Source organism: Tupaia chinensis, unplaced genomic scaffold (genome assembly GCF_000334495.1).
Source record: "Tupaia chinensis unplaced genomic scaffold, TupChi_1.0 Scaffold138060_1, whole genome shotgun sequence".
Classification (NCBI taxonomy): domain Eukaryota; kingdom Metazoa; phylum Chordata; class Mammalia; order Scandentia; family Tupaiidae; genus Tupaia; species Tupaia belangeri.
The window spans coordinates 1546284-1554715 of record NW_006197961.1 but is presented as its reverse complement, the minus strand read 5'-3'; the positions used below and the strand labels follow the sequence as shown (position 1 = coordinate 1554715).

At 55.7% G+C, this 8432-nt stretch overlaps 2 protein-coding genes across 2 annotated transcripts in view; one reads left to right on the top strand and one right to left on the bottom strand.

Annotated features, from left to right (window-relative positions):
* The first annotated feature begins 24 nt into the window (after positions 1-24).
* On the top strand, positions 25-5918 carry PALM3 (paralemmin 3). The gene is made up of 5 exons (XM_014592620.2): positions 25-63; positions 1302-1444; positions 1578-1662; positions 3888-3933; positions 4042-5918. Exons 2-5 carry the CDS (start codon positions 1329-1331, stop codon positions 5682-5684), a joined length of 1890 nt encoding a protein of 629 aa, XP_014448106.2. The 5' UTR covers positions 25-63; positions 1302-1328; the 3' UTR covers positions 5685-5918.
* A 1115-nt stretch (positions 5919-7033) lies between these two features.
* Positions 7034-8432, bottom strand: part of IL27RA (interleukin 27 receptor subunit alpha) — a 22457-nt gene continuing 21058 nt past the window's right edge. Inside the window, exons 12-14 of the mRNA XM_027776779.1 lie at positions 8154-8247; positions 7924-8017; positions 7034-7791 (exon numbers count right to left, since the gene is read on the bottom strand). Coding sequence (XP_027632580.1) covers positions 7606-7791; positions 7924-8017; positions 8154-8247 — 374 coding nt within the window. The 3' untranslated portion in view covers positions 7034-7605. The remainder of the gene's footprint in view (positions 7792-7923; positions 8018-8153; positions 8248-8432) is intronic.

Genomic DNA, 8432 nt, shown 5'->3' with positions numbered 1-8432 from the left:
GAGGGGCGCCGCCGGGCGCGCGGGGAGCTGGAGGAGGAGAAACTCCGGGTGGAGCGGCTCAAGGTTGGGGCGAGCGGGGGGCTTCCCAGCCTGGAAAATGAAGTGGGGTGTCTGTGGGATGCAAGGAGCCTCCGTCCAATGGGGGGGGCGGGCCATGGGGGGGTGTCGGTCCCAGCTTGAAGAGGGCGGCGTGGAGTGGTGATGGGGACATTGGTTCCACCCTGGGAGGAGTCTGGGGACAGCGGAGGTGACCCCAATTTGGGGGAGATGAGAGGAGCCTTGGTCCAGCCAGTGGGAAGGAACATTGAGTTCACCTTTGGAAGCGCCCAGTTCCATTCTGGAAGGGCTTCGTGGAGGAGGGCGTGGCTGTCGGCGCCTGGTAAGGTGGAGGGGGATGAAGCCTGTGTGTTCTGGCCCGGCAGGCTGGCCATGGGGTGTTAGTCCCGCCTGGCAATGTTGGGGGTGGGGGACAATGTAGACAAATAACCCAGCCTGGGTAGGTATGGAGCATTAAGAAATCTGGGCTGGTTCCGTGGTGATTAGAGCAGCTGGATCCCACATGGCCACACCAGGAGTTCGAATCCCGGACCCAGCAGTTTAGGATACGCGCCTGGCGCATCTGTGTGTATATCCAAAATCCCAACAGCAGAGAGATGGAGAAGGGATTGGGGTCCTTTCTTCTCTAACTCTCTCCCTGTCTCTCTGACAAGAGCACACGCCCCCTAGAAAAAAAAAAAAAAAACGAAGAAATTTGCCCAGGCGCCAGCAGATGCCCCCCACATGGCTGACTGCGGTTCGAGTCGCGGACCTGGTGGCTTAAAACACGCCGCGTGCCTGTGCGTGCGTGCCCAAGATCCCAGGAGGAGGAATTGCTGCATGGCCATCCCCCCATGGGGGGCAATTTCCCACTTTCTCTCTCACTGTCTCTCTCTCTCTCTGTCTCTCTCTGGTGAGCGCACAGGCCCTATAGCAAAAAAAAAAAAAATCTCTTAAAGAGCTGGAAGATGATGTGATGGTTAAAGGTGCTGGATTCTCACATGACCAATGGTGGTTTGAGTCCCGGACCTGGCAGCTTGTTTCTTGTTCTCTCACTCTGTCCCTCGAGAGAGAAAGAGAGAGAGAAGGAAAGAAAGAAAAATAAAAGCAATTCTTAAAAAAAAAAAAAAGAAGAAGAAGAAGAAGAAGAAGAAAAGAAAGAAAAAGAAAGAAAGAAATGTGTCCAGTCTGGGGGTCTGGAAGGGTACTTTACCAGGGGTAGGGTAGTCCATAGGCCCAGCCCAGGCTTCCCTTCCAATGCCCAGAGGAAGTCTCTCCGGGAGCGCTGGCTGATGGATGGAGCAGCCGAGGGGCCTGAGCGGCCCGAGGACCCCACCTTGAACGACCCCCAGTCCCCGGAGGGCCAGGCTCAGGCCCGAATCCAGAACTTGGAAGACAGCTTGTTCACGTGAGTGGGGACCGGCCAGCCCCGCCCTAGTCCAGCAAAGCCTCCTGGGCGCACTGGGGGAGTGGGTGCACTGAGTCTGGGGGTCCCCTCGAGCCTGGGGTCCCAGCTCCTAGCAGCCTCCTGTCTTCCCCAGACTCCAGTCCCAGCTGCAGCTGCTACAGAGCGCTTCGACAGGTGCCCAGCACAAGCCCTCGGGCCGGCCCACCTGGCGCCGACAGGTGATTGGGTTGGTGGCGGGGTGGGCGTGGCCAGGGTGGGCGTGGGCGGGGAGCCACAGTCAGGACGTTGGACAGAGGCGTGGTCCTCTCCTGGTGCCTCTTAGCCACTACGTCTGCGTTCAAATCCACCTAAAACGTACTTCTTTTTCTTTTTTTTTTTTTAATAATAATTTATTGTATTTTATTTATACATTCACTTATTTCTTAATCTGACCAGAAAGAGACAGAGGGTGAGAGTGAGAGAGAGAGGAAGTGAGAAAGCAAGCCACCAGATTCAGGACCTGAACCCTGGTCAGCCATGTGGGAGTGTGCAGCGCCTTAACCACCATGCCACCTGCTGGTCCCCGACGTACTTCTTTTTCTTTTAAATTAGTTTTGGGACCAGCAGTTAGCGTAATGGCTATGTCGCTGGACTGCCATGTAGTCGGCTGCGGTTCGCGTCCCGGACCAGGTGGCTTAAAACTCATGCCGGGCGTGTGGGCGTGCGTGCCCAAGATCCCGAGAGGAGAATGGAGGAGAAGGGATTGTGGTGTGACCATCCTCCCTGGGGGGTGATTTCCTGCTTTCTGTCTCTCTGTCTGTCTCTGTCTTGTCTGGCAAGTGCACGGGCCCTATAGCAAAAACCTCTTAAAAAAAAAAAAGGTAGTTTTTATATGTGGTCCTTTTGAAAGGAATTTTTATTTTGTCCTATTATTATTATTATTTAAACATTTGACCAGAGGGGACCAGCAGTTGGTGTAATGGCTATGTCGCTGGACTCCCACGTAGTCGACCATGGTTCGAGTCCCACAGGGCGCGTGTGCGTGCGTGCCCATGATCCCGAGAGGAGAATGGAGGAGAAGGGGTTACGGCATGGCCATCCCCCCTGGGGGGTGATTTCTCGCTTTCTGTCTCTCTGTCTTTCTGATGAGTGCACACATCCTATAATAAAAACCTCCCCCCCAAAAAAAACCTTAAAATTTGCCATTGGGTGTGTGGGCTTCCCAGAGAAAGACAGAGAGAGAGGAAAAGTGAGAAATCACCCCCCAGGGGGGATGGCCACACTGTAGTCCCTTCTCCTCCATTCTCCTCTCGGGATCTTGGGCATGCACGCACACGGCGTTGAGTTTAACTGGGTCCGGGACTCGAACTGCAGTCCACTACATGGGAGTCCGGCACATAGCCATTATGCTAACTGCTGGTCTCATATGTATTTGTGTTTATGTGCATTGGGCTGTAAATGACAATAGCAAAAAGCCTAAGGGGGAACCAGCAGGTGGCGTGGTGGTTAAGGTGCTGGACACTCCCACATGGTTGACTGCAGTTCAAGTCCCGGACCTGGTGGCTTGCTTTCTCACTTTCTCTCTCTCTCTCTCTCTCGTTAAATTAGAATGAATGAATGAATAAAATTAAATAAATAATTCTTTTTAAAAAGTACTTAAAAAACAAACACCTAAGGGCCCACGGCGACTTCGGTAGCTGGTAGAGTAGACCCTTAATACAGAGCTGGCTGCATGAACACGGTGCTGACGAAGCACCTACTGTGTGCAAGGCCCTGGAACAGAGGGGCTAAGACAGGTGAGGACGGCTAAGGTGTAATGTGGAATTTGGGGGGCTAGCAGGCAGCCTGGTGGTTAAAGGTACCTGAGTGAAGGAGGACAGGGAATTCATGGAGCTGGTCTGGGAAGGGGTGAGGGGGCAGCAATTCCACAGCCACTGAGGAGACTGCAGAGACTCCCCCATGGCTGACTGTGGTTCGAATCCCAGACCTGGCAGCTTGCTTTCTCACTTTCCCTCTCTCTCTTTCTGTCTCTCTCCGATCAAATTTAAAAATAATAATCAAGTTAAATAAAATAATTCTTTTTTTTTTAAATGTGGGGACCAGCAGTTGGCGTAATGGCTATGTCGCTGGACTCCTATGTAGTCAAGCGCGGTTCGAGTCCCGGACCTGGTGGCTTAAACTCATGCCAGGCGCGTGTGCGTGCGTGCCCAAGATCCCGAGAGGAGAATGGAGGAGAAGGGATTGCGGCGTGGCCATCCCCCCTGGGGGGTGATTTCTCGCTTTCTGTCTCTCTGTCTGTCTCTGTCTTTCTGGCGAGTGCATGTGCCCTATAGCAAAAACCTCTCCAAACAAACAAAAGTGGAATTTGGTCCTGAAGCAATAGGGAGCCATGGAGGGTGTTTGAGCAGGGGTGGGGATACTGGCGGTGGGGAGGAGATCTGACCGAGCTTTGTCGTTGTTGCAGGGTCAGCGTCCTCTCTCCCAGCCCATCGAGGAGGCGGGGCATGCAGGTGGGTGTTGGAACCCTTGGGTCTGAGAGCCAGGTCACCCTCACATCGGGCGAGGATGGGGGTCATCTTGGTCCCTCCTCATGCTCTTCCTCTCCTCTCCTCTCCTAGGCCACACTGATGTGGACAAGAGGTCCTCCCTGCCGGCCCATCCAGTGTCCCCAGAGTCCCCGTCTGAGCCTGGGCAGGAGGCCATTGGGGTTCTGCCAACCTCGAGGCAGGTCCCCGGGGCGGTAGGGGCCGCCTCAGAAGCCAATGGCCCTTACTCCGGTCCCAGCTGCGCTCCACAGGAGGAACCGAGTCAGAGGGGGGTGGGGGACGCCAAAGCGGGGGACGTGGTGGAGGTGGTGTGGGAGGGGCTGAGGGCCACGGAGGACTGTGCTGTGATGGCCACAGGCCCAGAGCTCGAGGCCAAGGTGGAGGAGGTGGTTCTGGAGGCCATCGGGGCCCGGCAGGGGGCCAGCAGCCCGGAGCTCCCGGCGTGGGTGAAGGACGACAGGGAAATCGTGGAGGTGGTCTGGGAAGGGGTTGGGGGTGGCGACTCCACGGCCACCGAGGAGGCTGCAGGGACCGGCTCTCCAAGGCTCCAGGAGGGCCAGGAAGAAGTGGCTTCCAGAGAGGAGAAAGATGCCCCCCGGGGCAGCCCCGAGGGAGAGGGACAGGGGGGCTCCGGAGGCGAGGAGGGGTCCTTCATCTGGGTGGAACGGGTGACCCTGAGCGAGGACTGGGAAGAGCTGCTGGTCGAGGGGCCCACAGAGGCAGGGAGGGAGGGAGGAGGTGAGGAGACCTGGGAAGAAGAGAGGAGAAAAGCAGAAGAGTCCACGGGAATAGGGGAGAAGGGAAGTGAGGGAGAGGCAGGAGCAGAGGGAGACAGAGCAGAGATGACGGCGCAGGCGCAGGCCGTGGAGAGGCGCGGAGGGGAGCCGCGGAGGGAGACAGAGAGCAGAGGAGGTGAGGACAGGCTGGCGACAGAGCAGACAGGGGCCGAGGAGGCGCTGGGATTAGAGAGAAAAGACACTGAGGGACCTTTGAGGGCAGAGGAAGAAAGAGCAGAAGAAAAAGTAGGAATGGAAAAGGAGGTTGAGAGACTCTTAGGAGTAGAGAATTTAGGCGAGGGAAATCAAGAGGTGGTGAGAAAAGGGGAGGAGCCACTGGAATTAGAGAGGAAAGAAATTGAGGGGCCTTTGGGGGCAGAGAGGGACAGAGAAGAGGAAAAACTAGAAGCAGAGAAAGAGGAAGTCAATGCAGGAGTCGACAGGAAAGAAGGTGATGGTGAGAAAGAGGCAACCGAAAAATCATTGGTGACGAAGAGAAATGGAGGTGAGGGGAAGGAGGAGGAAGAGAAGACCCAGGGGGTAGGGGAGGATCTGCATGCTGAACAACCCAGAGAGTCAGGGGGAGAAATGGAACCCCAGGCAGAGGAGGTGAGCAAGACTGATGAGGAGTCAAAGCCAGAGGAAGAAAGACTACAACCCTCAGACAAGCAGGAGGGCTCCCTAGAGGAGGAGGTAAATTCCCAAACTCCTGCTGAGGGCCAGGGGGACGCCACACCCCTCCTAGCTGAGATCCCAGCCCCAGGGCAGCCTGCGGAGTGCCAGCCACTGCTTCAGAGGGAGGGATCCAGCGCCAACCCCAGTGCCCACCCCGCGCCCACCTACGCCCCTGCCCGACAGCCTGAGCCATCGGCCCCCGCCGAGGGCGAAGAGGCAAGCGGCCCGAAACAGAAGACGTGCCAGTGTTGTGTGGTGATGTGAGCCTGCACCCTCCACCCACGCCCAGCTCCTCATAGCTACCTCGGCCTCTTGGCATCCAGCGGAGGGTCCCAGGCTCACACCGGGCACCACGAGCCTGGCCGTGACACCCAGGAGCCAGCTGGCCCGCACGTCCACCTGTGCCTGGGCTTCCGGACCCTTGGTCCACTGCCTGCAACCCTGGCCCCTTTGCAATGACGCCTTTATACTTGAAAATAAAACCTCAAAGCACTCGGACAGCTGGGTGGGTGTGTTCTTGGTACAGAAGCGGCATCACCTCCTGGTGGGAAATTGAAGGTTAAACTGGCCCAGCAGGTGGCGTGGTGGTGAAGGCATTGGACTCCCACATAGTCGACCAGGGTTCGAATCCCAGACCTGCCTAACTTTCTCACTTGCCTTCTCTCTCTCTTTCTCAAACCAGCAGGTGGGCTAATAGTTACATCTCTGGACTCCCACATGGCCAGCTGTTGTTTCAGTCCCGCGTGCATGCATGCCCAAAATCCCGAGAGGTGAAGGGATTGTGGTGTGGCCATCCCCCCTGGGGAATGGTTTCTCACTCTCTGTCTCTCTGGTGGCGAACACATGTATCCTATAAACAAACTAACTCGGGACCAGCAGTTAGCGAAATGGCTATGTTGCTGAACTCCCATATAGTCGACCACAGTTCGAGTCCCAGACCCAGTGGTTTAAACTCACACTGGACGCCTGTGTGTGCGTGCCCAAGATCCTGAGAGGAGAATGGAGGAGAAGGGATTGCAGCGTGGCCATCCCCCAGGGGGTGATTTCTCACTTTCCCTCTCTCTGTCTCCCTTCAGCATGTGCCTCCTATGACAAAAACAACCTAAAAACAAAAAAGAGATTAGGAATCAGTGAGACTAAGTTGCTGTAACAAAAAGAACTCCAGCTACAATAGTTATAAAAACAGAAAAGTGGGACCAGCAGGTGGCATGATGGTTAAGGCACTGGACTCCCACATGGCTGACCAAGGTTTGAGTCCTGGACCTGGCGGCTTGCTTTCTCACTTTCTCTTTCTCTCGCCCTGTGTTTCTCTGGTCAAATTAAAAAATTAATAACAAATTATTTATTTATTTATTTTGAGAGGTTTTTGCTACCGGGGCGCGTGCACTCGCCAAAAAGACAGACAGTAAGCGAGAAATCACCCCCCAGGGGGATGGCCTTGCCACAATCCCTTCTCCATTCTCCTCTTGGAATCTTGGGCATGCATGCACGCGCACCCGGTGTGAATCTAAGCCACCGGGCCCGGGACTTGAACCGCAGTCAACTACATGGGAATCCAGTGACATAGCCATTACGACAACTGCTGGTCCCAATAACAAATAAAATAAAATAAATATAAACCAAAAAAAAAAAGTTTATTTCTCTAGGCAGCTCTGATCCATGGGGTCATTCAGGGATCCACTTTTCATTTCTCTCCCCACTTCCTACTTGGGGCTAACCAAAGCTGTCATAGTACGGGTATATTCCAGGAAAGGGAGGAGCGTGTGGAGAAGCCCCCACTCTGTCCTGTAAGGTCTACACAGACCCCGCAGCGGTACACATGTTCCTTTTGCCCATATTCGTTGTCAAGAACTCAGTCCACCCAGCTGCAAGGGAGGCTGGGACTATGCCCAAGTGCAGTTCTGTTACAGCAGAAGGACAGGTTTTGCCAGACAGCTGTCACTCACATTTTCATTTATTTCTCTTCAGTCTCTTATCCATCCGTGTACTCCCTACTGGGGTCAGGCCCTTCTCTGTAGGGAGTTCTTCCATCCCAGTTCTTCAGGGCTGGGTGTCCTCAGGAAAGTGACTCAGCCTCTCTGAGCCTCAGTGTTTGCATCTGTCGAGACAGCCAGTCCAGGGCTGGGGTGCATCCTGTGTGACCACAGTTGTAGCCTGGTTTGCAGCCCCCAGGCTGGGGTAAGGTTCAGGCTAGAACCTGCAGCCTGTGGGGTTCCAGAAGGCCCAGCTCCTCGGCTGTGGGCAGGAAGTGTTTCTCATATCCAGAGTCGATTGGAGTGGCAGCCCTGGGGTCCTCGGTCACCGGCTGTGGCTCTATCTCTTCTACTTCCAGGATAGGTGAGTCCTGGGGGGGCTGGACCTGGGGCACGTCCTGAGAAGAAAAATGCCTGAGCTCCTGCCCCGGGCCTCACCCAGTCCCCATGGCCCAGAATTTCTCAGCCACCCACAGGGCCCTGACAACAAGCTGTTTGTTGCTGTTTTTGTTTTTGTTTTTGTTGCTCACCTCCACGTGGGGCTGGCTAAAACTGCTGTTGGCGGGATCAGGAACCTTCTCCCAGACCCAGCGGGGCAGGACCTTGTGCCACAGCGGGAGGGACCTGGGATACAGGCAGGAGTCAGAGCAGGGAGTCCCCGAGGCGTCTGGAGGCTTCCCTCCGACACCAGCTGCAAGCTAAACAGACACCCAGCCCTGCCCTCTGTCCCACCTGGGACCTCAGTATGGGACATTCTTACCTTCCCGAGGTGGCCAGGCTCAGGCCACAGCCCAGTAGGAACACGCCCCACAGGAACAGGACACCGGGCAGGACTTTCCACTGCAGGGAGTTATCTAGTGAGCGAGAGGAGAGAGGAGCGGGAGATCCCTTAGGGATGGGGCGGGGCTCGAGGAACAGAGGCTGTAAGTGGGCGGGGCTTGCGAATGCTAGGGACTAAGAATGGGGGTAATCTTGGGGTGGGCGGGGCTAGAGACAGGCTGTAAGTGGGCGGGACTTGGGGATGGTAGGGACGAGGGGT

Coding starts and splice junctions, on each gene's coding strand:
- PALM3 (XM_014592620.2), top strand. CDS start 1,329: ATGGATGGAGCAGCCGAGGGGCCTGAGCGGCCCGAGGACCCCACCTTG. Junction 1,663..3,887: donor GGCCCACCTGGCGCCGACAG/GTGATTGGGTTG, acceptor TCGTTGTTGCAG/GGTCAGCGTCCTCTCTCCCA. Junction 3,934..4,041: donor CGAGGAGGCGGGGCATGCAG/GTGGGTGTTGGA, acceptor CTCCTCTCCTAG/GCCACACTGATGTGGACAAG.